Genomic DNA, 27,990 nt, shown 5'->3' on the forward strand with positions numbered 1-27,990 from the left:
CATTTGCACGCGCTTACAGCTGCTACTTGAAGGCATCACACTCGCTTTCCTGGAAAACATTTTGAGTTCTTTAAGGAGGAAAACAGAGGGAAGTCACCACGAACTGGTTATCTGATTGTGAAATCTGTTTCCAGGAACTAGACGGAGGACAAAGTGGGTCAACATCAGATCTGCCAAACATCCCGGTCCTCAGCTCACACACAATCACACACTTCAGATGCTTAAAGGTGACGCGACTGGTTTTCTTACACGGATTAAATGGAAATGATGTGACAGGAAGCAACAAGAATCCTTCCAATGAGGGGAGGAAGCTGAGAATGGGCTGGGAGGAGTTAGGAGTCCCACAGCCCAGCTGCTTTCTCCTCCTGCGGTCACAGCACATCGGTCTGCGCGCGGAGGAGAGCTGTGATGACAGAGGACGGGAGAACTCAGCAGCTGCGTCCTTCCTGATCCGGATCATCTTCTAGTTGACGATGAAATCTGTTGCAGCAGCTCAGACGCAGGAGCTCCGAGTCACAGCAAACTTTCCCTGCAGTTTGGAGGACGCGGAGACTGAAGCTTCCTGTCAGAATAAACGAGGTACAATCAGACAAAGTGTCGCTCCGTGTGCTGAAGCTGTGCGTGTAGAATCCCTGAAACACATCAGCTCTGGTGCAGAAAAGATGACTCGAGTTAGATATGACGGGAAAACACAGTTTACTCGGTTGATGTGTTGAATAACAGTGTAAAAGTATTTAACCACCCCTTATTTCTTGATACGTTCATTCTAAAGAACAAAATATTTTTAAAGTGGTCTTGATCAGTAGTTCTCCAGCTTTCTGAAGGTCTTTCAAAGTTTTTCTTTGGACATTTTCTGCCTTTTCACTCATTTTCAGTCCAGAATGTGTTTTTTCTTTGTTAAGCCACTTAACTCTGACCTATGAAGCATTCAGGCAGAAAAAAGGCTCCTAACTCAAGGGATGAACCAGTGTTGTGTCGACACAGAACAGACAACTTAGCAAAGAAGCCATTTTACACTGGATCTTTAGGCACTTTGTTACCAGCAGCCTGTCACAAAGACACATCATTTGTTCCCATTTCTTTAGTTGCATCTATGAAAAACAGCAAAGAAAACACAGTTTGACAGACAGAAAATAGGATTTCTGCAGCAACAAGGTGATTCCCAAAGAGCTATTAGCTGAAAACTTGGCATATCTCAGCATGGTGTGCAGTGTGTCCTTAAAACATTTGAGGAAACTGGACAAGTGGAGGACAAAAGAAGAAGTGTCAGGCCTAAAAAACTATCTCCAGCAGATGAACAGGATCTGAAAGTGATGTCCTTAAGAAAGAGGAAAAAATCCAGCTGTGACCTGACAGGACCTGAGAGATGCATCTGGACCTTCAGCTGATCCATCTACTGTTGGCCCAAGCCTCATCAGAAATGGTCTCCATGGAAGGGTGGCTGTCAAGAAGCCGTTCTTAAGGAAGGGAAACAGGGAGAAAAGGCTGAGCTGTGCCAAATGACACAAGAAGTGGACTGAAAATCAGTGGCAACAGGTCTTATGGAGGGATGAATCCTCCCCAGAGCCCGGACCTCAACATTATTGAAGCAGTGTGGGATCATCTGAGAGAGAACGGAACAAAAGGCAGCCCACATCCAAAGAAGAGCTTTGGGATGTCCTTCAAGAAGCCTGGAGAACTATTCCTGAAGACTCCTTAAAGAAATGACAGAAAGCTGGTCTCAGAGGGTTCAGGCTGTGTTGGAGAATAAAGGAGCTCAGAGCAGAGATTCACTTTAAAGCTGCTCAGAACTGATAAAAAACTCTGTTTTTACTTTAGATTCTGGATTTATATTCATGTTAAATCACTGCTTCTGTTTGTCTTGAACATTTCTTCCTGATAAACTGAATTTCCATTAATGTTTGCATATGTTTTTATAAACCTCTGCACATATTTTTATGTTGTTCTGGCTGCTAATTTTAGCTGCTAATATCCATCGTTTTATGTGATTTGATTGTATATCATAGAAATTAATAATTTTAATAGATTTTTAATGCTTTTAAAATTTTTTAACCAACTTTATGACCAGAATTTCTGCATCATGTGTAAATAAATACATTTTCTGACAAAATTCAGGAAAATTCAAAACAACTAAAAAATTTACCTTTTCTTTAGTAGAGCTGGAATTAACTTGATTTGGTTAAGTTGATGCAGACTTTAAAGGTAAATAAACAACCGTGAATAAACACATGATTCATCTTTTGGTTATTTGTGATTTCATCCTTTAGAGTTTAAAATATTTGGGGAATATTTCATTTCTTTAATGGCCCACCAGTCATTTGTAGTAAGAAAACTGAATTTTCCTTTATTTCGATCCAGAAGAATTATTGTAATTAACGAGTTCTAAACCTGAAGTATACAAACATATTTATTAATGACATGTCTGGTCCCCTGAACTCCAGCCCCTAAAACTCTAGTTTTACTGTGTGTCATTTGCATAATAGTAATTCAAGACTGCATTCCTCCACCGCGGCTGAATTAAACAACTTCTTGGATCCAGATGTGTGCACAGATCAATGTGAAAAGTCAATCTCTCCACTTCTGGTAACATTTCCTCCAAATCCTGCAAACGAGTTGCACATGCACCTCTTTTAAAGAAGTCGTGTGTGGAGTTGTTCTGATTCTAATTTAAGGTCAAACTGTGTCTGAGTGCATTAGAAAGGAGAAAAACTGCACAACTTGTGGGGAAAGTGGGTGTAATCAGGGGCCCAGCAGTTCCTGTTTGCCCTCACATGTTGACCTGGCAACGAGGCCTTCATCTTAAAGCAGAGCTCCATCGGTTTTACACGTTAGAAGTGTGGAAGTGCAGCTGTGTTTGAGGGAAAAAGCCTTTTCGTGTCCTGAGCAACCTCCTCATCTCTGATGCAGGTCAGGGGCAACATTGATTGTTATTATCTAAGCCGAATCTCATCCACAGCAGCACAGAGGTGCAAATATAATGATTTCTTTTGTCTTATCTACTGTGGTTTAGCAGTTGCATTCTGTTGCATTCCTTCGCTGATTAATCAGTCAACTATTTAATCTATAAAGTGAAGAAAAATGCTCAAACGTTGTTAAAAAAAAAACAAAAGAAACTCCCAAATATTTCATTTACATTGATGTAAAGCATAAAAAAAGCAGCAAATCTTCATATTTCCCAGGCTGAAGTGAAAGTGTCTTTGTCTTTTTTGTTTAAACAACTATTTAATTATCATAAATACACATTTTAACACAGTTTTGTCATTTATGATTGGGACCCTATGCAACGTGGAGTCCCAAAAAATGCACAATGGTTATTATTTTACAATAAAAATGTAACCTGAAAGTGATTCTCTGTGCCCTGATCCTTCAGTTGTGTGACGAAGCTGTGATCATCATGTCTCTGTGGATGATCCTTCCTGTCAGCCTGCCCGTCTTCACCATCACAGGAATATGGGTCGTGTGAGTACCTCAGACTTTCCTAAAGACACTGGTGATCTGCTTCTCTTGGTTGTTGACTTGAAGGTGTAAAATGAGTTGTAGCTGCATGACGCAAACTGTTTGAGAGATTTCAACCAAACTGCTGAGGTGACTTTTACTCCAGTCAGATTTCCCCCTGAATATGTACTGGATCCTTATCTTTAAAGAAGGGAAACTTGCTTGGGGTAAGTATTTTTTTAGAAATAGATGCTTATTGATGCCACATAAGCACAAACAAGCATCTAAATCAGTGGGTCTACATGATGAGATTAACTGGATTATAGCTACAGTTGGGTTCTGCTCCTTATCTGAGGGTAATTATCCTTGGATATATGGCGGTGAATGAATGGAATCACTGGCACAAAGCATGTCATACCCCGGTACGATAGGTGGCGCTGTCCCCATTTCAGCTATCGCTAATAGAGCCACTTCCTGTTGACGTCTTCACCACCAACAACAACAAACTCAGGCATTCAGAAAGATGGCGAACGCAGAGCGAGATGAAGCTGCGTCCCTCTCCATCTGTGATGAGCTGGTTATGGCACAGACGATGCACAACGGCGCATTCTCCATCGCGTTGTTTCTTTCTTTCTGACGACAACAACAGTAATATCGTCTCCTTCCACTTCCGGGTGACGATCCCGGGAAAAAATCTGGAGCATGAGCAGAACGCTCGATCCGATCCACTGTCGCCTATAATCGAGTTACCTCAGGGTCTTAATTCGATGAACTATTAGCTTAATTTTGTCAGATTAAGGTGTCAACATGAACTGAATAATTCAATCTTACTGTAATTTAGCCATTAATCCAACTGATATCAAATTGGATGTATTTTGGCTAAAGAAGGATGACTCTCTGTCTCCTTTAAATTGTTCAAAGTTATCTTGAATCAATAAGCAGTTTGGGATTACAGTCGTCTATTCATAAGTGTGGTTAGTTACACAGTTTATCTATTTTCCCTGCGGTGGTTAAGATGACCTCAACTGACTGACCCGATCCGAAGGTGTCTCCATGAGCTGAATAACTCCGTCTTATTGTAATTTATCCATTAATCCGATCCGATGTCCCGCATGTAGCCGTTAACTATCGTTAACCTATCGATGAGGAATGCTTAAGATGCCGCTGCCTCTGTTTCATACGACCCATGACTCAATTTGGAGCCTCTATCCTTTTGGTTCAGATCTTTTTGTGTCACCAGATGTAATGATTTTGGTCGGCTTTTCAGCACGATCTGAACCGAGTTGAACACAACTGGGCTGAGGCGTGTTAACGAGCTCTAAAACGTGTAGAGGCCTGGAACTGCCTGGTCGTCTTGACCCTGAAGGCATTAATATGAAGGAGGCGGGAACATTTTGGTCAAGCTGTGTCCCTCTCCATCTGTGATGAGCTGGTTATGGGTCTTAATTCGATTAACTATTAGCTTAATTTTGTCAGATTAAGGTGTCAACGTGAACTGAATAATTAAATCTTACTGTAATTTAGCCATTAATCCGACTGATATCAAATTGGATGTATTTTGGCTAAAGAAGGATGACTCTCTGTCTCCTTTAAATTGTTCAAAGTTATCTTGAATCAATAAGCAGTTTGGGATTACAGTCGTCTATTCATAAGTGTGGTTAGTTACACAGTTTATCCATTTTCCCTGCGGTGGTTAAGATGACCTCAACTGACTGAACAAAGTTCATGTTTGTAAAACATGTCTGTTTTTGGAAGGCAAGAGAAACGACTTGTTGTTTATTCTGCAACTGTGTAGGAGAAGAGTAATCCTTTAAATTCCTATTGGTGGATCTGGTCCTGTTTGCCCTTTTCATTCCTCCTGTTTTTGCTTTTAGTCACTTGCCAACACGCATTAATCACATCCTGAGCTCCTCAAATGACAACAGAACACAATGAGAGTTGCTTTTCTGGTGGGAATGAGTGTGAGCATCTTTAACATTAGAGCCAGTATCATTAAGTAGATTTGGACAGCTGACTGGCATAAATATGTGCTGATGAAGCGGCTTTCTATCAACACCAAGCTGGTGACATTTAAACGTCCAACAGTGTCTACTAATGCTGTTGCAATGACTGAAAATGCTGCTTCACAAGCATTGGTTTATTGATATGAGATGTTTGTCTGATTCAAGTGTCTCTTATCTCTGGTGCAATAGGTCTTTTCAGTTGTTTTGAAAGAAACTGCTGTGCAACACTCCTTTCTCTTGGTGTATTTAAAAGAAGACTCAGTTCTCAGCTCCAGTAAAATAACTTTGCATGATTCACACCTCCAGCACTTTTTGCAACCCTAAGAAAGACCGTCAAGGTTCAGCGCCCAAATTTCTATCATCTGCACTTTGTTGGTGTGCAGTGCTTATCTTAGATAAAGAAATTTGCCATGAGCTAACTTCGGCTCAGCATGAAAGTAGAAAATGACACTTCAGCGAAGTCTGAATCCTGAGTTTTGTCTCTCATTTATTGCTTCTTAAATCATTATGGTTGCGTTTACTATGTACATCCAACCATGTGATATGTTAGTATTTCTCTGAAGTTGTATTTGAGCTGGTTATCAGAACTAACTGCTGACTTTAGCATGCTAACATTTATTATGTTAGCTAACATTTGCTATGTTAGCATCATGTCTTTAGCATTTAGCATGGTTGCATAAGGTATTTGCTAATTAGCGCCAAACATAAGTTGCTCAGCATAAACTCCACTCTGCATCAAAGCAATGGTTAAATGAACCATTTCACTTAGTGATGGGAGTTTATTTCATGCTACCGGGAACTCAAATGTTTGTGCGAAAAGACCAAATCACCAAATTCAGAAGGATGTCCAGACACAAAAGTTGATAGAAATCCTGTAATTTGTGACATGTTTCAATCTGGATCAAAGAGGTGGACAAAGTAAATACTGCTTCCTGTTTTAGGCCGATCTGCTTCAAGGTGTGTCTCATGAATTAGCTGCAGGATTTAAGGAGTGTTGGTTAAAAAACAAAACCAGGAGGCTCTGTGCACATGTTTGACAAAGACTTCACTCAGTGGGTCTCCATGATGAGATTAACTGGATTATAGCTACAGTTGGGTTCTGCTCCTTATCTGAGGGTAATTATCCTTGGATATATGGCGGTGAATGAATGGAATCACTGGCACAAAGCGTGTCATACCCCGGTACCATAGGTGGCGCTGTCCCCATTTCAGCTATCGCTAATAGAGCCACTTCCTGTTGACGTCTTCACCGCCAACAACAACAAACTCAGGCATTCAGAAAGATGGCGAACGCAGAGCGAGATGAAGCTGCGTCCCTCTCCATCTGTGATGAGCTGGTTATGGCACAGACGATGCACAACGGCGCATTCTCCATCGCGTTGTTTCTTTCTTTCTGACGACAACAACAGGAATATCGTCTCCTTCCACTTCTGGGTGACGATCGCGGGGAAAAATCTGGAGCATGTTCAGAACGCTCGATCCGATCCACTGTCGTCTATAATCGAGTTATCTCGGGGTCTTAATTTGATCCGATTCGATTTCTTAGTCAGATTAAGGCGTCTACATGAGCTGAATAACTCAGTCTTATTGTAATTTAGCCATTAATCCGATCCGATGGCGCTCATTTAACCGCACTGACTGAAATCCAGACCAGGAATCTCTGTTGGTGCTATTTCCACCACAGGAACCAGGGTTTTCACAGAGGTCTGGTGTGGAAATGTTATCCCCAAAGCATCCCTGGAGATGCTACTTTTACTTCCAGATTAGGGTCAGTAATGAAGGCGCTGGTTTGTTCCGGGAGCTGAGCCCAAAGGCAAAGCTTTCGATTTACCGGACCATCTTTGCTCCGACCCTCACTTATGGTCACGACATCTGGGTAGAGACCAAAAGAAGAGGCTTTCTCAGCCTTAGAGGTGGATGGAGGGCTGCTGCTCCTCCGCATCAAAAGGAGTCAGCTGAGGACATTTCATCAGGATGCCTCCTGGTCGCCTCCCTTTGGAGGTTTTACAGGCATCTCCAGCTGGGAGGAAACCCAGAAATCACTGGAGGGATTATAAATCTGTTTGTTTTTTCCTTTCTGTCTCAGCTTAATCTCATTGTTCGCAAGATCGGTCTTATTGTAATTTAGCCATTAATCCGATCCGATGGCCCGCATCTAACCGCTCTAACTGCTAATTCATGTATGTTGTGTTAGTGGAAATTAGTCGGAGCTTAGTCTGTTATTAATCTCTGTGCCATCAAATGCTACACTTGGATGTGAAGTTGAGTTTGTGTTGCAGTGTACCTGATTTAATTTGTGAAAAACAGCAATTGAACAGGACTATGTGTTGATTTTACAACTGACCGAACATTTTGTCTCCTTCACCTTTACAGGTATTCGATGGCCCTCTACAACCAGCATGTCTGCCCTGTGAACAACTGGTAAAATACTCATGCAAACACATGTTTTTACATCAGTAATTCAGTAGAAGCATGCATGAAGAGTTACACATCCCAGGTCTCTTAAACATCTTTTAAGCAGCTGGCGTTTTTGCAGGTGTTTTCAGAGGAAAAAGCTAAAAAATAAATCTTCCCTACAGAACCTGTTAGAGTTAGAGAATAACAGGCACACAGAGTGAAGAATATACCGGCTAAAGAGTCAGATATTTCCTCCCAGAGGGGAGGTGGGGACCAAAACCAGAGCTAACATTAGTGCAGCAATGCAGGGATTTTATATGCAGATAAACCTGCCAAAACATGGTGCTTGACTCCTTTAACATTGCCCAAAGCACAGAGATTTTCCTCAGTGCTCTGGTACCAGGCATTCCAACTGTCCGACTGAACAGGATAACATTAGATTATCCCTACAGGCTGTTCTGGGCAAACATTTCTGATAAGTCACATGTGTACAGGACTGGATGCAGGTTGCACCCCTGCTTTATGAATTAGAAAAAGAAGAAGCCATTCGGTGTTTTACGGGTTTATTGTCTGGTGTGAAAGAGGCTTTTGTCTTCATATACAGCGTTCAGGTGGAGAGCATGAAGGGCTTTTAGGGCAAATGATGGTAAGAAGGGAGCGTCTGTAAATGATAAATAATAAGTGTGTGGGTGGAAGCAGGGAGTGAGACTTCAGGCTTCTTTAAACCCAACTTGTAGCAGGGATAAAGAATGCAAACAGATGGTTTGCAAATGGAAAGAGGAGGCACTTCTTAACTCAGATATGGAGCGACCTCTGTGGTATGTGAAGCCTAAATACTGATTCTTATCACCTGTTTGATTTAGATATTCTTTCCCAACTGGTACCAAAATCACAGACAAACCAAAGCACATTAATGTCAGTTATCAAAATGTTGTTAGAAACTTAATATGCAGAAAGTAGGACTTTGGTTTTACAGCTCATGCTGGCAAAGGTGTGCAGTTATTCTCTTCTACATTAATGTAAATGTGACAAATATCTGAATGTCGTCGCTCTAACAGTTTGATAAAGCCATTAATATTGTGCATTTTGACCAAATACGCTCTCTTTCCTCCCTTTTTCAAGGCGTTAAGAAATTATTTCAGATCCGGGTCTTTTGCATTTCCACTGAGGTCTAAGATTGTCACGATCCGTGAAAGCGCTGGAGGCAGATGCAGGGTAGCATCAATAATCAGATTTTATTTATGTAATGATAGTCACTTGAAGAGCAAAGGAATAGATTATAAATTCCTAACCCACTCTCCTCGATACCTGTGGAGAGGAGAGTGAGACTATAAAACTTATCAAAAGAAAGTTCTCTCCACGCTAGGAGGAAAAAACAAAAGGTTATATGACTCTTACAAATAAACTTATCCGAACCGTCGGAGGCTCTGTAGAAATTTAACAAAATCAATAAACAAAAGGAGACTCCTTCTAATGGAGTTGCTATGAAAGTTATAGTTATAAATCAAAGACACTCCTTTACCGGAGATACTACTGAATAAACGACAAAGACAAAGAAAACTTCACTTGAGCTAAATCTATGGAAAAAACTTACAACAGAAAATCACTCTCAAGGAGGAAATCATTAATAAACAAGATCTTTGGAATACTTTGGTCACTTTGGAGGCTAGAGGACGAACGCGCGAAAGACAATTCAACACACTGGCAACGAGACAAAGGGAAACGCAGACTAAATACACCTGAGGGACCAAGGGGAACAGGGGGAAACACTTGGGAATCAGGGAAGACGATGAGACGCATGACACGGGAGGAAGAGCAAGTTATCTGAAACCAGAGGAGTTGTTATTTTCAAAATAAAACAGGAAGTGACAAGAGAAGGTACAAAAAACCTAAGAGCCTCTGTGAGACCTGACAAAGATAAAGGGTAGATTAGGCAAATTAAGTCTAATAATGTGTGAACATTTCTCCCTGGGCTCATATGAAACCAGGAAGCCTGCTTCAGCTGCATTAACTAAAAATATGTTAATGTTTTATGCATTTTAAAATGGGTGTTTTTATATATCCCTTCAATGTAACAATCAGTTGTTCAGTTCAAATTTTCTTGCTCTGATTGCCTGCTTTATTGTGTGATCAGCGCTCCACTCGATTAAAGCTGCCATGAAAACTGACTCTTTACAACAGTAACAATTAACTTATAGTTGACCGATCTTGCGAACAATGAGATTAAACTGAGACAGAAAGGAAAAAACAAACAGATTTATAATCCCTCCAGTGATTTTGGGGTTTCCTCCCAGCTGGAGATGCCTGTAAAACCTCCAAAAGGAGGCGACCAGGAGGCATCCTGATGAAATGTCCTCAGCTGACTCCTTTTGATGCGGAGGAGCAGCAGCCCTCCATCCACCTCTAAGGCTGAGAAAGCCTCTTCTTTTGGTCTCTACCCAGATGTCGTGACCATAAGTGAGGGTCGGAGCAAAGATGGTCCAGTAAATCGAAAGCTTTGCCTTTGGGCTCAGCTCCTGGAACAAACCAGCGCCTTCATTACTGACCCTAATCTGGAAGTAAAAGTAGCATCTCCAGGGATGCTTTGGGGATAACATTTCCACACTAGAACTCTGAGAAGACCCTGGTTCCTGTGGTGGAAATAGCACCAACAGAGATTCCTGGTCTGGATTTCAGTCAGTGCGGTTACATTCGGGCCATCAGACCGGATTAATGACTAAATTACAATAAGACTGAGTTATTCAGCTCATGTAGACGCCTTAATCTGACTAAGAAATCGAATCGGATCAAATTAAGACCCTGAGATAACTCGATTATAGACGACAGTGGATCGGATCGAGCGTTCTGCACATGCTCCAGATTTTTTCCCGCGATCGTCACCCGGAAGTGGAAGGAGACGATTTTACTGTTGTTGTCGTCAGAAAGAAAGAAACAACGCGATGGAGAATGCGCCGTTGTGCATCGTCTGTGCCATAACCAGCTCATCACAGATGGAGAGGGACGCAGCTTCATCTCGCTCTGCGTTCGCCATCTTTCTGAATGCCTGAGTTTGTTGCTGTTGGTGGTGAAGACGTCAACAGGAAGTGGCTCTATTAGCGATAGCTGAAATGGGGACAGCGCCACCTATGGTACCGGGGTATGACATGCTTTGTGCCAGTGATTCCATTCATTCACCGCCATATATCCAAGGATAATTACCCTCAGATAAGGAGCAGAACCCAACTGTAGCTGTAATCCAGTTAATCTCAGCATGTGGACCCACTGATTTGGATGCTTGTTTGTGCTTATGTGGCATCAATAAGCATCTATTTCTAAAAAATACTTGAAAATACCCCAAGCAAGTTTCCCTTCTTAAAAGATAAACATCCAGTCCATATTCAGAGGGAAATCTGACTGGAGTAAAAGTCACCTCAGCAGTTTGGTTGAAATCTCTCAAACAGTTTGCGTCATGCAGCTACAACTCATTTTACACCTTCAAGTCAACAACCAAGAGAAGCGGATCACTAAAGATGAAGATTTACTGTAACTGAGAATAAAACCTGATGCTGACGACCTTTGAACCCCAACACTCCAAAAACAGCAACAGCAAAGACTTTTACCTCTCACCTGAATATATTTTGGGTTAATTTTCTACTGTTGTTTGTTAGGATGAGAGCCGTGATGTCACACGTGTTCCAGCTGAGTCTCAAACATTAACAGAGTTTCTACACATTTCCTAACTTTAGTGGCCCATCATTAAAGGCTCATTGTGACGATATGAGGTGAAAATATTACCTGAAACTGGGAGTGTTTGAGCAGCTGAAACAGCTGTATTTATGCATCTGACATGTATCTGCAGACTGAAGAAAGTGCATTCATGTGTGTGTGTTTGCAGGCTTTATAATGAGTCCTGTGAGGAGCAGCTGCCTTTACAGAGAGGACCTGTGCTGTGCTGCACCCTGGACAACATACCGCTCATCAGGTCAGTGCTGTCACCTGTTCAGGTGTTACAGGATGAGTTTAGCAACGTTTGCTGGGTGTTTACATGTCTCGGCTTTCATAAAACCACATGATACAATGTGGACACAGACTGAGGAGCCTGTTTAAGTCGTTTCAGTCAAACAAATCAAGTAAAACAGTTTGCTTTTTGTGTAGTTTGCGGTTTTCAGTCATATTTACTGTGTTTTGTCTTTTCTTTTTCTTTATTTCTGCTCAATTTTGCATCATAGGAGCTCCCCCAGCAGGCTGGGCCTATAGCAGCAGAACTATGGGATGTTTCAGGGTCACCTGAGCCATCCCTAACTATAAGTTTCATCAGAAAGGAAAGTTTCAGCCTGATCTTAAAGGTAGAGACTGCTTCCTGAAGCCAAACTGGCAGCTAGTTCCACAGTATTCCTCATATATGGCTTCCTACGTGTCTAATAGCCCTCTTTTAGTTCTTGGCTGCGGCTTATCTTCGCCATAAAGGTGCCCATTTTAACCCAGTGCTGGTAATTCACCGGACTGACGTACACTCAGCCTGCTCCGTTCATACGACTCATGTTTGGTTTGTGGGATAAATTTCAGTCTTTCTCTCCCAAACTCAACTGTTGGAAAAAATATTGGTTTAATTCTGGTACCTTCGAGTAGCTAAAGGCTCGTTTGTCATGACTATTTACAAGAATGCTACAAGACAAAGAAAAACAGGGCAGGAGGTCGATGACAGCACACACAGGAGGTCACGGTTTGAACTCTGAGGACTTTATTAAACCTGCACTTTAGCCCACTGAGTCCATATTAAGCTCTCCTCACTCTTCTCTGTTTCTATTGCAGTAAATGTGGAACTCTGCCACCTGAAAGTTGCTTCTTCAGCCTCATCTGCAGCACTGGATCCTTCATGGGTAAGTATCAGCACAGGGTTTTCAGTCAGATGCACTTTCAGAAACATATTCTCAGAGATAATCGGAGCTTTTAACCTCCACACTCCCGATCGAACAAGACTCCTTGCATTTAAGGCCTCAGGCTTGTTTTTTCAGCTGTAGAGTCTCCAGCCAACTCTCCATTTGTCTGAATCACTGCCAAGTCCTGGTTGAGACCTCAGTCTGAGGGAAACTTTTACTCCATACCATGAATGGTGTGTTTTTATGCCTTACACAACCCACAAGCATCCACCCGCTGACCAGAGGCAGCTCCTCTGTCCTACAGGCTGCCAGAGCTGCTTTAAACCATCTATTTTGGGTGGTCTCTGGGTTATTTGCCTGTTTTATGTCTCCATTTGCTTTATGGATGTTTGTTAGGATTCTTACTACCAAGGAATTTACCACAGTAAGCTGCAGTCTACCTAGATTTTTAGGGGGAAGCTTACAGGGATGTGAAAAAGGCGACAGGGGCTTCAGCAGCTTGCAGGTTTTCCAGCCAAAGTTCATTCTCCCAAATATGGTGAGCTCCACTGTGGAGGTTAAAGGGGATTCTGTCACTGATAAGAGGAAGAGAGCAGAAACATTTATCTGCTCAGTGATGTGTTTTATATTATAAAGTACTGAACAAAGTACTCAAACCAGCCAATAGTTCTCCAGCTTTCTGAAGGTCTTTCACAGTTTTTCTTTGGACATTTTCTGCTTTTTCACTCATTTTCAGTCCTTGTACCTGAGCATTTTCAGTGTTTTTTCTTTGTTAAGCCACTTAACTCTGAGCTATGAACCATTCAGGCAGAAAAAAGGCTCCTAACTCAAGGGATGAACCAGTGTTGTGTCGACACAGAACAGACAACTTAGCAAAGAAGCCATTTTAAACTGGATCTTTAGGCACTTTGTTACCAGCAGCCTGTCACAAAGACACATCATTTGTTCCCATTTCTTTAGCTGCATCTATGAAAAACAGCAAAGAAAACACAGTTTGACAGACAGAAAATAGGATTTCTGCAGCAACAAGGTGATTCCCAAAGAGCTATTAGCTGAAAACTTGGCATATCTCAGCATGGTGTGCAGTGTGTCCTTAAAACATTTGAGGAAACTGGACAAGTGGAGGACAAAAGAAGAAGTGTCAGGCCTAAAAAACTATCTACAGCAGATGAACAGGATCTGAAAGTGATGTCCTTAAGAAAGAGGAAAAAATCCAGCTGTGACCTGACAGGACCTGAGAGATGCATCTGGACCTTCAGCTGATCCATCTACTGTTGGCCCAAGCCTCATCAGAAATGGTCTCCATGGAAGGGTGGCTGTCAAGAAGCCGTTCTTAAGGAAGGGAAACAGGGAGAAAAGGCTGAGCTGTGCCAAATGACACAAGAAGTGGACTGAAAATCAGTGGCAACAGGTCTTATGGAGGGATGAATCCTCCCCAGAGCCCGGACCTCAACATTATTGAAGCAGTGTGGGATCATCTGACAGAGAACGGAACAAAAGGCAGCCCACATCCAAAGAAGAGCTTTGGGATGTCCTTCACATACTTTGCATCCATTTATGTTTGCACATTTTTCAGTAAGTTGCTCTTTCTTGTTTTCTAAGAAATATAGAAAGAAGTGAGAAGTTGCTCGAATAGGAAGAGTTTTGATCGAGGTTTATTTGAAACTATTTCAGTTTTGGGGATTGAAACTTCAAGCCTTCGTTAAGATATGCTGTGAGGACATCATCAAACTCAAACCTTTCTCCTGAAGTGACAGTGAACACCTGGTTTGTGCAGTTTTCTGAGAAAATGCAGGAATTTGGGGAATATCTGACAAACCCGTTAACCTGTCTGAGCTTTGTGCTTTTCTCCTCATGCTCTCCTCATCTCTCTATGACAGAACTGGCTTTATTATTATTATTATTCTTATTATTTCACTGAAGATCAGATCAGGACAGATTTTTACTTTTCTGTCAGCTGTTTTTACACCTCCTTCCTTATTGTTAGAGAGCATTTCTTTGTGTGGAAGTGCTTCCACCATCAATCATCTCTGGAATAACGACAGACTTTGGAATGAAATCTGTCCAAAAGGACGACAAGAAGTGTGACTCAGAATCACCAATATTACAGTGGAGTAAAGTGATATTTTACTATGATTAATCCGTCTGTAATTGTCCATAAAAGGAATCAGGAGAATACTTGTTTAGGTTTTTTCTCTTGGCTTACCCCCCAAACTCTTCAGTTTCTGACTGAATGTGCAGAGAAGGGCTTCAGTTACATCATATTAGCCTTTTTATTAGCTCAAAAACATTGGTGGACTGGCATCTGTCTCCGGATGGGTCAGCTGCAGAGGAGTAATTCCGTGTGACTACATGACAATAACTTTATCTTAAAGGTTTGGACGATGCATTGAGGCAGATCTGCCTGATTCTTTCAGTGCATTGAAGAAGCTTTGAAACTTTAAGGTTAAAGTGGCTTTGCCCGGTCAGTCAGTCTTCTTTATTCAAAAGCCAAAAGAAACAGAAACTCCTTTCACTTTGGAATCTACAACAAGGGTTATATAATTTACAATATTTACTTATTTAGTGACAGAAACAATAAGATATCTGGCCTTTCAGCTGCCTAACAAAGCCACAGGCTTAACAATCCCGACATCAAAAGCTTTCCCTCTTTTTGATTCTGTTCCCAACACTCAGTTTCTGTTTGTGGAGGAGTTTGTTTAACTCGGAGGTGTGATTCGAGAGGAGATTAGAGGAATAGTAATTGTTGGAGCCCATCAGATCAGAGAGCCGGCCCTCGCTGTGCAGCAGGCTGTGAACCGCACAGATAACCCAGAACCCATAACACGGATTCTTTTAGCCTCGTGCGCTGAGTCTGCCGCTGGACTGCCAACAGGAACTCAAAACAGTCGCTGTCTGCAGCTTGTAGTGTGATGAGCGCCAGATGTGAGCGCCGTGAGGGTCGCATGGAAGTGTGGGAGAGCGGAGCGAGACTGCTGTGAGGCTTTGATGGAGCTGTTCGATAAACAGACGTCAGGAATCTGCTCACACAGAGATCTGCAGCATCATCCCTTCACACTGGAAGAGGAAACCGCTGCCATGATGCTGATTCAGGACTCCCACTGAAGGTTTACTCCGTGCACTTTGGGCTTTGTGTTCAGAGACATTTTTATCAGGATTTTAAGAAATTCAGGTGAAGCAACTGGGGAGGAATTTCTCTTTCAGGGACAGACTCGGATTGTCTCTGAAACTGTCCTCAGGAGTGAGCTTGTGAGTGTTTGTTTGTCTCTGTGTGACCCTGTGACAGACAGCTCCACCCCCCCCCACGACCCGACCGACAGATTAAGCGGGTACAGAAAATGGATGGACTTGGATACTTTCCCACACCTACACAAAGGCATCCCTGTAACCACACTTATACAACCCCCGTTCCAAAAAAGCTGCTGGACCTTTGCATGATGTGGGATTCCAGCTGCTCAGCAGTCCTGGGTCTTCTTTGTTGTATTGTACATGTTTTCAGGTGGTGAAACATCTGGACTGCAGGCAGGTCAGTCCAGCAGCTGGACTCTGCTGGAACAGATGCAGGATGTGGTTTGACTTTGTCCTGCTGAAATATGCAAGGCCTTCCCCGGAGAAGAAGTCGTCTGATGTTGCTCTAAAACCTGTTTAAACCTTTCAGGATTGATGGAGCCTTTCCAGATGTGCAGGTTTCCAGTTCCACAGGCACTAATGCCCCCCCCCCTCACACCATTAGAGATGCAGGCTTTGAACTGAGAGCTGGAGGGTCCCTCTCCCCTTTAGTCTGGAGGATGCAGACTCCATGATTTCCATCTGACCACAGAACAGTTTCCACTTTGCTTCAGTCCATTTTAAATGAGATTTGGTCCAGAAAACACGGCAGTGATTCTGTGTAATGTTCACATCTGGCTTCTTCTCTTTAACCTGCATGTGTGGATGTTACAGTGAGCTGTGTTCACAGACAGTGATTTCTGGAAGTGTTCCTGAGCCCATGCAGTGATTTAATGACAGAATCAGGTCTGTTTTTAATGCCTGAAGCAGAGATATCTGCAGATTCTCTGAATCTTTTCTTGATATCATGTTCTGTACATGATGAAATATTCAAAGTCTTTACAATGACGAACATTATTGGGATGTTGTGATGAAACAACTGATCCTCTGTCCATATTTACTGAGACTCTGCCTCTCTAAGGTGCTCTTTTATTACCCAATCATGCTGCTGACCAGTTGCCTGATTCAGATTAAATGGATCTCTTCAACAGATTCTTAAATTCTGCACAGCTAACGAGGCATTGATCTGAATCAGGCGTGTTGAAGCAGGAAAACGTCTAAAACCTGCAGGACTTCGGCCGTCGAGGGGCTGATTTTGAGTTTTCCGTGACTAAAAACCTTCTTTCCCCTCCAGTGATGCTGATTGGCCTGCTGCGTTACGCTCATGTGATCGAGAAGCACCAGAACTGCGTCCTCAACACGGCCGGCCTCTCCACCGGCTGGATCTGTGCTGCTGGTCTCATCATGGTGGGAAACTTCCAGGTAATTCATCCTCTCAGGAGACGAGGATGACGGTGGTTTTTGTTTCGACTCGCAGCACGAAAGCAGAAAAGATGCATCTGAGATTGACCTTTACTCACAGCTTTCTGTGTGTTTAATCATTCACTTCCTGGAACCGAAAGGCAGAACAGCGAGTGACCCATTCTGAGTTCTTCAGGCTGCTGAAGACTTTTAGGGAAGAGATGCTGGTTAGTTTTAACTGCTTACTTATAATACCAGTTAAACATTACTATTTATTCAAAGCTGAATTAGCAACAGGACAGAATGGGACTCCTTCTGGGGCCCCAGATAGTTAAAGAAAACAGCATTATACTGTAACAGCTGTGGCTTTAGTCCAAGTCTGTTGCATTTGGCTCCAGATGCACTGGGATCATCTGTTTTTTTAACAACCTGTATGTTTTATATGGATGTATCATATAAATTATGCCTAAAAGCACTCATTGACAGATGCACCAACTTTATATGCAGATTTGCACCCGTTGTTCTCATGTCAGCTGGTTGTGTTGAATTAACAGGTTTGGTCGACCTTTACAACAGCCTTTCTACTGGTGAAGCTCAGTATTTTTCTGTTTCATTGATTCACATTAAACCTAAAACATGGGAAGAGAAAAGCGGGCAAAAATAATAATAAAACATGGCATATACAGAAATTAGATTAAGTTTTTTAATACTTTTCTCTGTCACCATCACTGCTACTATTAAAAATCTCTAAATTATTCACCAACTACGTGGAAACATGACTTTTAAAGACATTCCATGAGTTATTTTACATTGTAATTCCTATAGCGCAGTTTTCATGTATTGAGGCTAGTATTAGCTCATAGCTGCTGTTATGTGGCTACTTGCAGCTATAGGAGAGCTAACGGAGGGATTTCTACACAGGCACTCTACTGGGACCACTTCACCCACACGCCCCCCTGCAGCACAGTTTATTTACTCCGGTAAGAACGTCCGTCTTACTCAAAATCTGATAAATATCCTGCCATGTTGCACAAAACTATCAGCAGCAAACTCTGTGTGAAGTTAGCCGACTGTCACAGAGCACGGAGTGAATAAACTGTGCTGCAGGGGGGCGTGTGGATGAAGTGGTCCCAGTAGAGTGCCTGTGTAGAAATCCCTCCGTTAGCTCTCCTATAGCTGCAAGTAGCCACATAACAGCAGCTATGAGCTAACAGAGCTATAGCACACGTTCATTCATTCATTCTTCTTAAAGTATTGGTGAAATAAAGACAGATAATGCCTTATTTAGAGGCTGCATCCTCTAAGCCCCGTTCACTCCGTTATATGGATCTCCAGTTATCTAAATATCTTCCGAAGGACGCCGACTTTCACCAAACTGTTCTCTGTGAGTAGATGAACGTATTTCATGCCAGAAATAAGGTCCAGGTTTAAAAATACCGGAGTTCCCCTTTAAAGAGGCGCAAAGAGATCCGCAATGATCCAGTGTTTACATGGTAAATGTGTCGCAGAAATCCCTGAAAACACACGTTTAATTTTAGATGAAGCTAATTTAAGTTTAAGTTAATTAGGATTTTATCTTTTATCTGAGTTAACCTCGATGTTAGCTTCCTTTAAGCTAAGGTGGATGTTTGATCCAAAGTGTAATCTCAGGACAAAATGAACGGGACATTGTGTAATTGTAGCTTTAGTTCTGTAAACGGCAGATATACCAATCCAGCTGTGTAATTTTCCCACCTAACTGCGTTCTCCTTTCTCTCACAAACGTTACAGACTTTGCTGCTTAGGTAAGACAGGATTTATAGGCCAGTGTCATGGCAACAGAAAGCAAAGGGCCTGCATGTCACAAACAAGATGTTGTTACATTAGAAAAGCACTAAGGAGCTCTCCTCAGCAGTAATAAAGGTGAGTTTTCAGCTGCTGAATGAAAGAACATCGCACGTCTCCAACCAGAATAACCATGTCTTGAGGTGAGAAATAAAGTTAAAATTAGATCATTGTGAGACGATCTAATTGATTAAAAGTGGCGTTAATGGCTGGATTATGTGGCTAAATGTGGCTCTGAATGATGGATGACCCCCCCCCTGCTGAGGCTGTTTCTCTCTGCTGCAGTCTCTCTGCACCCTTGTTTGTTCGGTCTGTAAATTGTCCGTCTTTGTGTGCTCTAGCTGGATGTTGTAAGCAGATGTTGGTGTAGCTTTGCAGCAGCTCTGCTGTCTTTACATGTGAGGGCGCCCACTGCTTCCACTGCTGAGCTTCTGGGTTTTCCAGAAACATTCATGCGTTAAGGCCTCTGCATCGAGGAAAATTAAACCAACACATTTACTCTTGTCTTTACTGCTTATCTTACCTGAGCAGCTCAGCCTGTGCCACATTTCTGAGGGTCACACTGGCACTTTTAACCCGCTACAGATGTTTAACAGCTGCAGCTGAAGGTTTTACTGCAGGATTAACTGATGATCTGTGGTTTCTGTGTTCGATTTTGTTAACTTTACTGCAGTTTTATGATTCTCTGCTTCAGTTTTCACGTTCTGTTCCCTTGCTTTTCTCGGTTAGTGTTGCTTTTGTGCCTCACCACACACCTGGATTCAGTTTAACCAACACACCTGCCTTTTGTTAGTCATTACTTGCCTCACTACTTATTCCACCAGGCTCTTTCCTGCCAGATTCTCGTTGTTGTTCTCAGCTCCTTCGTCCTGGTATATTTTGGTAGTGATGCCTTCAGGACCTTCAGTTTACGCCTCGTTTTTTAACCTTTTTGTCTCAATCGTTGTCTTCAAAGCCTTGAAAGGACTTAATTACAAACACATTTTCTGAATGGCAAAACTTAGATAAGGTCTGTTCTTTTTCATAAGTGGATTATAATAATGACAACAACGCTGTCATCCTGGGATTCATGCAAAGGACAGCAAGGCATGTTGAACCAAATACTCATTTAAGAAAAAGTAGCTGCACAAGATGATAAATGATGTAAAAAAGCAGCTAAATCTTACATTTTCAGGGAATACCAAGTTGAAATATTTCCCAACTAGTTATTTTTTTTCACTCTTTCACTCAACCAATCAGCCCTCAACACAAAGTGGCTGTTTTTTCATTTATATCGGGCGCCACACACATAAAAGATGAATATGACCTGCATTATATGCCTTTTAGCTGCCCTTTGACTTGATTTCTGTCATGATCCATGTGTCGTGTGCTTTGAATTTTCCTTTCTTCTGGTCTTCCTCGTTGCTCTTCACCTACTTCCTGTTTTATTTTGAAGTTTCTCCCATGTTTTACTTCCTTTTTCACTGTGTCACACCTGGTTTTCATTACTGATCAGCACTCACCTGCCTTCGTTTCCCTCCTCACCTCCTCGGTATATTTACGCCTCGGTTTCAGTTGTTCCTTGTCAGATCGTTGTGTCTTCTTCTTCTTCTTTGCTTGTTGTACGTTACTTAATTAGTTAATTAGTTCTTAATTAGCTTTTACTCCAGTGTTAAAGCCTTAAAGATCATCTGCTGCCCTGCATCTGGGTCCGCTTCCTCCTCAGTCGGCTTCTGTTTCTTCTTAGTTATTTTACATTTCAGTGCATGAATCGCCACATGAACCAACCGGGTGACGTTGATCACATGATCTCTGGGAGAACGACACAAGCCTCCAGTCGGGGCTCCAGCTGTAACTGCTCTTCCAGTTCAGGGAACGCTGCAGAGCTTCGTATCGTCACTATCTTTCGGTCTACTTGCCTTAGCGGCCAGTTTGTTTTGTCTGTAAATAGAAAATCAAGTTTTCTATTATTTCCTGCCTGCTTGCCTCCATGTTTGAGCCTCCTCTGCTACTCAACTCTTCATGTTTCTGTTCCTGTATTTATCAGACGCTTTTATCCAAAGCGACTTACAAATGAAGATATAACAGCTTTATAAAAAGCTAACAATAAGCTACATAGAAGGAACCCAGGAGTCCGACTCTGTCAGAGGGGACAGAGTAGAGATAGGGTGCAGGCATAGAAGGAAGTGCAGAAAGATAAAGTATAGATAGATAGATAGATAGATAGATAGATAGATCGAAAACAGCACAAAGCCAACATGTCAAATGAGAAACTGGGAAACGCATCTCAATCTTTTAAATCCGCTGGCAGAGGTAAACACTGGAAAAGCTGTGTAATGCTGAGGTGGCTAATCACAAACATGACTGAGTGTTAAAACAATCGGACTCTGAATCAGAATCTTTGTCCCTGGTTGTTGTTGTTTTACATGAAGTTTTAGGACGTTATAAACTGGTTAAGTGGACTGAATCATCCTGTTGGAGGCTTTTTTTCCTTGGCATTTTGTTTGGTGATCATTTTCATGTCAGAACTCGCACCAGTCCAACACACATCTTTAGAGGTTGGAGGAAAAGCCGCAGATGGAAACATGCTTTGTGATTTGACGGTGATAAATTGGTTAATCACGGTTTCTCCTACTGAGCAGGTAGTGCAACACCGAGGGATTTTAAGAGCTTTCTTACTGCAAACAGCTGCAGCTGTTTATGAACCATGAATTCATAGCTCAGCAGTTTTATAGTGAGTTTAAACTAAATTTGAAGCCTGTAAACCTGGGATTAGCTGCAGGCTGAGCTGATGATTCTCTGTAGATTCATACAGTTTGAGTAATTCTGAACAAAACTGTTTGATTATTGCTGTTTTACCGCTTTAACTTTTTGTGGCAACAATCAGAGCTGTTTTCAGTGGTAATAATAATAACTAGCATCTCAGATTTCTCCTCCTATGACCTGAGGGGCCCTTCAAATGCATTTCAGAACACGCCGCAGAGTTCAGTCTCCGTGCTTTTCATCCATTTCAAACATTAACAATTAAAGCTGGTCCCTGATTGGCTGCAGGGTCCTCCTCCCTTTCTTTGCCCAGTCTTGCATTATGAAGCTCAGTGTTTGGCTTCATGTAAACACGGCAGGAATGATATAATGTGGAAACGTGTCGCTCTGACACCACATCTGCACACTGATAAACAGCCACTGACTCAGGGTTTATTTCTCAGAAGTCTTCATGCTGAGTTCAGAGTAAAGTCTGATTCAGCTGATGATCTTCCAGTTAGACTCGAGACCTATAAGAGACATTTTATGCTCACTTCTAACTCATCAGTTTTACTTTGGGACTCACCTTGAGTAGTTCTGCATGATTCACAGTTAAAAAAAACTGATGTATCTGCAAAATTGTCACTTAATGCAGCTTCTCAGTTCATCCACGGTCTGAATCAAGCTGTCGCTTCTTTTCAACAGCTCAGCCAAGAGGTAACAGCATGAATTTGAGCACCATCACTTCCTTTTGCAGGTGTAACTGTTCCAAAAGTAAACTATTGATGTATTAAAGAGGAAATGAGTGGGATTTAATTATATAGTAGGGAGGAAAACTTTCCAAACAGATACAAGAGCCAGTGTTTGATTTGTCCTTTCAGTGATGCCATAGAAACATGGCACTTTTTATTCAAATAGTGCTCATTTTCAACATTATGCTATTCTTAGTGAATAAAAACATAGTAAAGGAGGCTACTTTTTATTTCCATTTACACATGGGACTTTAACAACTTTATTGTTCTTATTTTGATAGTCAAGCTTTTTAATTTGGGTATTTACTGAGGGTTGATTTAAACGGTATAAACTGAACTCTTAGAGTATCATTTGTCTTAAATCATTTCTTATATCTTGATAATCTGATGTGGTTTTTAATTGTAGGTAAAAAGTGATAAATTCAAGTTACAAAGCACTACTTGGATCAAGATATATTTCCTGCTTAATGAATTACCCAAATATCAAGATCGTTGCTTGCTAATTTGCTAGCGGTGTAACCGTAATCGGCTCTTTTTCCAGTTAAGAGTTGCTTTTTTTCCTGAGATGGAAATATTCACCATGATACGGCTGTTTTAACTGTTTTATCTCAAATTTTCAACAATTTTGGGAGTTTAATCTGGTAGAAATATTATGTGTAAGCCGCTTAAAGTCTTGAGCAGTTAGCCAGCTGATTCCCGCCAATTTAGGCAAATTGCTGCGAGGCTCGTCTGTTTCTGTGGCAGCTGCTCAGATTGGGACATTTTGGTGTTGTGGGCCAATTTAGATCCATTCAGACCTACTAATGACAACGTATGGTGACCTGAATTTAGGCAAGCTGCAGACCTACTCTTTGAACCCTGGAATAAGTGCGTCAGACAACTCTGAACTAACATTTTTGCCTGCCAGATGTTGGTCATCTAGATTATTAAAAGTAGCTGTAACAGTAGCAGATCACTCTTTTGTAGATAAGAAACTTGGTGAATGACAAAAACATGTTGCAGGGCTGCCACTTTATTTATGACATTGAAACTTCTGCTTTACTATGAGTCAATAGACTGAAATACTCTCCTTGATCCTCACCTGCTCACATATGATGTCAAAAAGCATGTGAGAAGGCTTGAAGTAAAAGTAAAGGGTGACAATACAATCCGCTCACACTGCTGCTGACCCTTGACCTTTTTTAAATCAGTAAAGTAAGTTAATGAATTCAAACAAGGTCCTGCAAAGGAGAACGATCACAGCTATAGTTAAAGTATTGAGTTTTACATTGTAAAAGGAAAAATTACCTGCAAAAATTAGATTGTTTTCAGACTTACTTTCTTCTGAGTTTCAGAATCACGGTCATCAGAAGACCATTATCAGCACATTACTTTAGTGAATAATTCCTCAGAGGTTAAGTGTGTCGTTTAAAAACTGTACAAACTGAGCCTTTTGACAGCAGAAAAGATTGTCATTTTTACTGCAGCAGATGTGAACAGAGCTCTCAGGTGCTTTGTAGGATAAGCACATAACTCAAGCTGACTGCTTGTTCTCTGTGTCTCTTCCCTGTAATTAAACTGTTTAAATAGCTGTGTCCTCATAGTAGCTGCTGCATTGGAAAATGTGTGCGTGTAGCATCTTGCAGACAGATTACAGGAAGTATTATGATAATCATGAATACAGGTAAGATGAACTTCCTCTGTTTCGGAGGCTGAAACTGAATGAGTCCACAGTGATAACAGATGATCTCATTACCGAGTTCAAGCTGACACTGTCGTCTCTCCCAGCCTCACAGATGATTTTAGAGATTATTTGGTTGCCTTTGTGAATAAGTATCATTACAGATTGTCCTGTCCTGTGATGCTCTTTGTCCCATGAGATCTTAACTCTGATTACTAAAGTCTACCAGCGTTGGGTCAGGATGACCCCAGCTCTGTTTTCTTGGTTATCTTGTCCTCATCAGGAAAGAGATTATTTCCACTTCCATCTCTTTTTTTTAACATATCAACTGAAGCCTAAGTTTGTCTTTGAGGGTTCTAAAAGATTCTGTTAGAAAACGACTGTGAAGATATATTTGTTAGCATATTATCTGACAGAATACCACCTTTCATCACCCACAAATCAGTTTTTTTACAAAGTGAGACAAGAAACAAATCAACACAAATTGTTCAGAATGAATACCTCAAGGGTGAAATCAAAACCTTGAACAGCCAAACTAACTGCTCTGTGAAGCTGTATTTCGCTAAAGTAAACATGCTAGCATGTGCGTGCTAACTGTTTAGCATATGTGAAGTTTACTGTTCTCATCATCTTGGTATGAATTGACACTATTCCAGCATTTTTAATAAGTCCTGAATTCTGAATTTAAATGTTTCTTTCTTTTTTTAGGCATCTTCATCCCCACAGTAGTCTTAAAACTCAATTTAGTAAATAAAAAATCCCAATGTATGACTTTTTGTGGTTAACACTAAGTGCTAAGTTTAGCATGTTAGCATGTAACATTTGCTAATTAGCCTGAATACCGAGCATTAGCATAGCTGATGGGAATGTAATTATTTTTGTATAATGAACAATGGATCACTGATTTTTTTTAACCTAATTTCATTGCAAAACATGTAGTTATGTGGGGGGAAAAAAGTATACATCCAACACCAGATTAAACCACAACATGTGACATATTTCCATCACAAACTAAATGTAACTTTGGTGGCTGGACTCAACACCAGCTGCATCATTTGTGAACCATGAATGTCTGCAGAAGTTTCAATCCACTCGGGATGTTTCTTCAGTTATGTGAAAACTGACCTGCTTGAGGTACTTTGAAGGAAATGCAAGTAGACCGCTGGTTATTTGGGGATTCAGCCTCAGGGCATTAAGCATTTTATGTAGCTACATGATTTATTTCCATTTGTTACAGCATCCTGAAGATATTGGCCAACATTTGATGCCGTTGTGCCGTTTCTCACCAGGATCTTGTTTGGTGTTTCCTAGGTGGATTTTGCCAAAGTCCTCCACTACGTCGGAGCTGGAGTGGCCTTCCCGTCCAGCATGCTGTTCGTGTGTCTTCAGTCGGCTCTGACCTACAGACTGGCCAAAACCCAGGAGGAGTACCGGATAGGTCACATACGAGTGGGGATGGTGCTGCTGGCACTGATCGCCCTGGTGCTGAGTATCCTTTAGGGTGTTTCTGTACTCAGATCTGAGATTTCTCCTGAAATCATTCGACTCCATGATTCTTCTCTAAAATCACAGCACCCTGAAGCAGCTGTTGTGATCTTGATATGAGACAAAAGCTGATTTAAGGCCATACCAGATGATTATACACCAAGCTGATTACTGACAGTCAGGAATGTCTGCAGCGTCTGTTTCTCAGTTGATTCAACATGCTGAACTGGCTTTGAGTTTGTCAGAGATCTTAAGCCGAAGAATCTAACATTTCACCCACATAAGAGTCCAGTTTCTCCTCGGTTTTTATCTGCCTTTTCCTGTTTTATTTAAGTGCTTAACAGGCTAAAGGCTTCCGACTCCACTCCACAAACTTAAAGGGTGAGATGTCAACAGCAGTGTGATCATCGTGGTCTTCTGCTTTTGGTTCTTTTGTTGAATGCCATAAATAGACTGCTGCACTCTTTATGTCACCTGGCGCAGGCGTAGACGATGCATCCTGCTGGCAGCTGAAGTGGCCTTTGTGGTGTGTTTGAGTGCAGTTTGTTTTCCCAGATGTGCAGACTTGAGGATACCCAGCAGGGGCCCCTGTGTCGCTGCTGGGCTTTACATCTGTTTGGTGTATCAGAGCCTTTAGAGTCACAAAGTAAGGAGGTGGACTGATAACACATTTATTTTATTTTATTTTCTGATAGCTATTTTTGACATTGTTTAACCGTTTAAGTGTTTTTATTTCTCCACCAATAATGGTCTTCAGCACTAATTTTCCCCCTAACTGAACTGAACTGAACCTTTATCAGTACATCATCACATTGTAAAAGGCTGTTTTGTGACCATTTAGATATAAGATCTGATCTAAGACAAAACTGCAGCCTGAAAGAAGTGGTTTCCCACTGGTTTCCTTCTTATTTATTCCTTCTTTTCGATTGAACACTTTGCTTTAAACACTGTTGGTCATCTACTCTCAAAGTGTGACGCTCTATTGTTTTTCCAGTTGTTTTTAGAGACTAATTGTGTTACATCGCCTCCTGCTGGAGAACTAACTGTTCTACACGTGTATGATACATAAATACGGTCACTTTTATGTCTACTTATTCAATGAGGCCCTATTCAGAGGAAAGAAAACACAAATATAAAAACATAAAGTGTTGGAAAAAACCCACTACAAATCAAGAAAACACTACCTTAAAGGGAAAAGCTTCAGCTGCCATCGGGAGGCCAAATGGTTTAAACCTTTTTATGAAGTTATACCTGGAAAAATAAAGACCCACAACTCCAAAGAGTAAATCTGTGCATGCGTGGATTCATAACTGGTTGTTTTCATGCCTTAACCTCTGGTCACCAGGTGGAGTTTTCTTTTGCCAGGAGAGCTTCGCCCTGCAGCACGCCTCCGCCATCTTTGAGTGGATCTACTGCATGCTCATCATGCTTTTCTACGGGACGTTTGCCTTTGAGTTTGGGGGCATGTCAGGGGACACCCTGATGGTGCTCTCCAGGGGAGGGGGAATGCACAGCTTCTCCACCTCTGACCACAAGGCTGAGGTTGTTGGAGGAGCCAACCACCACCAGCCGGAGAGTTTGACGGTCCTGTAGCTGAAGTGTAACGTGTTTCAGCCCCTCTGGAGGTCAAAGGGTAACAACCCTGAGATGGAAGCTGCACAAACAGCTTCCACGGCACCAGAAGCCAGACTTCTGTGCTGCCTGTCAAAGTGAAGCCACACTGTGAAACGCTGCACATCAGAAAGTGCCTTTCTGTGCACGGAGACCAGCAATGAGCTGCACGTGCACAGTCTTGATTATCTTTGTCACAGCCTTTGAATCTTCGCCCGCAGGTGCCTTCCTCTAACAGAGCGCCTTACCTCAGACGCTCACAGACACGATCCTACGTTGTTTTTACTCAGGAAGTTTTCTGACATCACCAGCTTTCCTTCAGCAGTTCGGTGACGTTTTCCCAAAAGCTTCAGCCATAGGTGAACGTTACTGTGTGCCAAGAGTAATTTCTCTCATCTTTAGCGTCTTTTTCCACCCAAAATCATGACACAAGTATTTGTCTTTATCATATGAACAGCTTGACTATCGTGTATGATAAACACTGTAACATACTGTCAAAGCAGCTGCCTCATATTTTGCACATGAGTTCAGTTCTGATGTATATTTTGTCGTGTTCTTTCAGCTCTTTGCCTTTAAAAGAAGCTTCTTACAGCTTCAATGGGACCAAACTATAAAGGAATGCTGTATGTGATCGTATAAGAATAAAACTTTTATAAGAAAATAAATCTGTAACGCAAACAAAGACCAAAAAATAAAACAAATGGAGAACAAAAGTGGATTTCCTCATTTTTAAT

General features: G+C 41.7%; 1 protein-coding gene across 1 annotated transcript; it reads left to right on the top strand.

Moving 5' to 3' along the window:
- Positions 1-69: 69 nt before the first annotated feature.
- On the top strand, positions 70-27,980 carry LOC140278819 (transmembrane protein 150A-like). Its single transcript, XM_072373910.1, has 8 exons — positions 70-579; positions 3,371-3,459; positions 7,812-7,859; positions 11,710-11,796; positions 12,627-12,694; positions 17,097-17,224; positions 25,472-25,649; positions 26,991-27,980. The coding sequence occupies exons 2-8, from the start codon at positions 3,395-3,397 to the stop codon at positions 27,236-27,238; spliced, it is 822 nt and encodes a 273-aa protein (XP_072230011.1). The 5' UTR covers positions 70-579; positions 3,371-3,394; the 3' UTR covers positions 27,239-27,980.
- The last annotated feature ends 10 nt before the right edge of the window (positions 27,981-27,990 follow it).

This window comes from Leuresthes tenuis, unplaced genomic scaffold (genome assembly GCF_036924035.1).
Source record: "Leuresthes tenuis unplaced genomic scaffold, fLeuTen1.0.hap1 SCAF_20, whole genome shotgun sequence".
Taxonomy (NCBI): Eukaryota; Metazoa; Chordata; class Actinopteri; order Atheriniformes; family Atherinopsidae; genus Leuresthes; species Leuresthes tenuis.

Bases quoted from the DNA above. Each gene is read 5' to 3' on its own strand.
- LOC140278819 (XM_072373910.1), top strand. From the start codon at position 3,395: ATGTCTCTGTGGATGATCCTTCCTGTCAGCCTGCCCGTCTTCACCATC. The intron at 7,860-11,709 runs GTAAAATACTCA...GTGTGTTTGCAG, and splicing joins GTCTGCCCTGTGAACAACTG to GCTTTATAATGAGTCCTGTG. The intron at 12,695-17,096 runs GTAAGTATCAGC...TTTCCCCTCCAG, and splicing joins CAGCACTGGATCCTTCATGG to TGATGCTGATTGGCCTGCTG.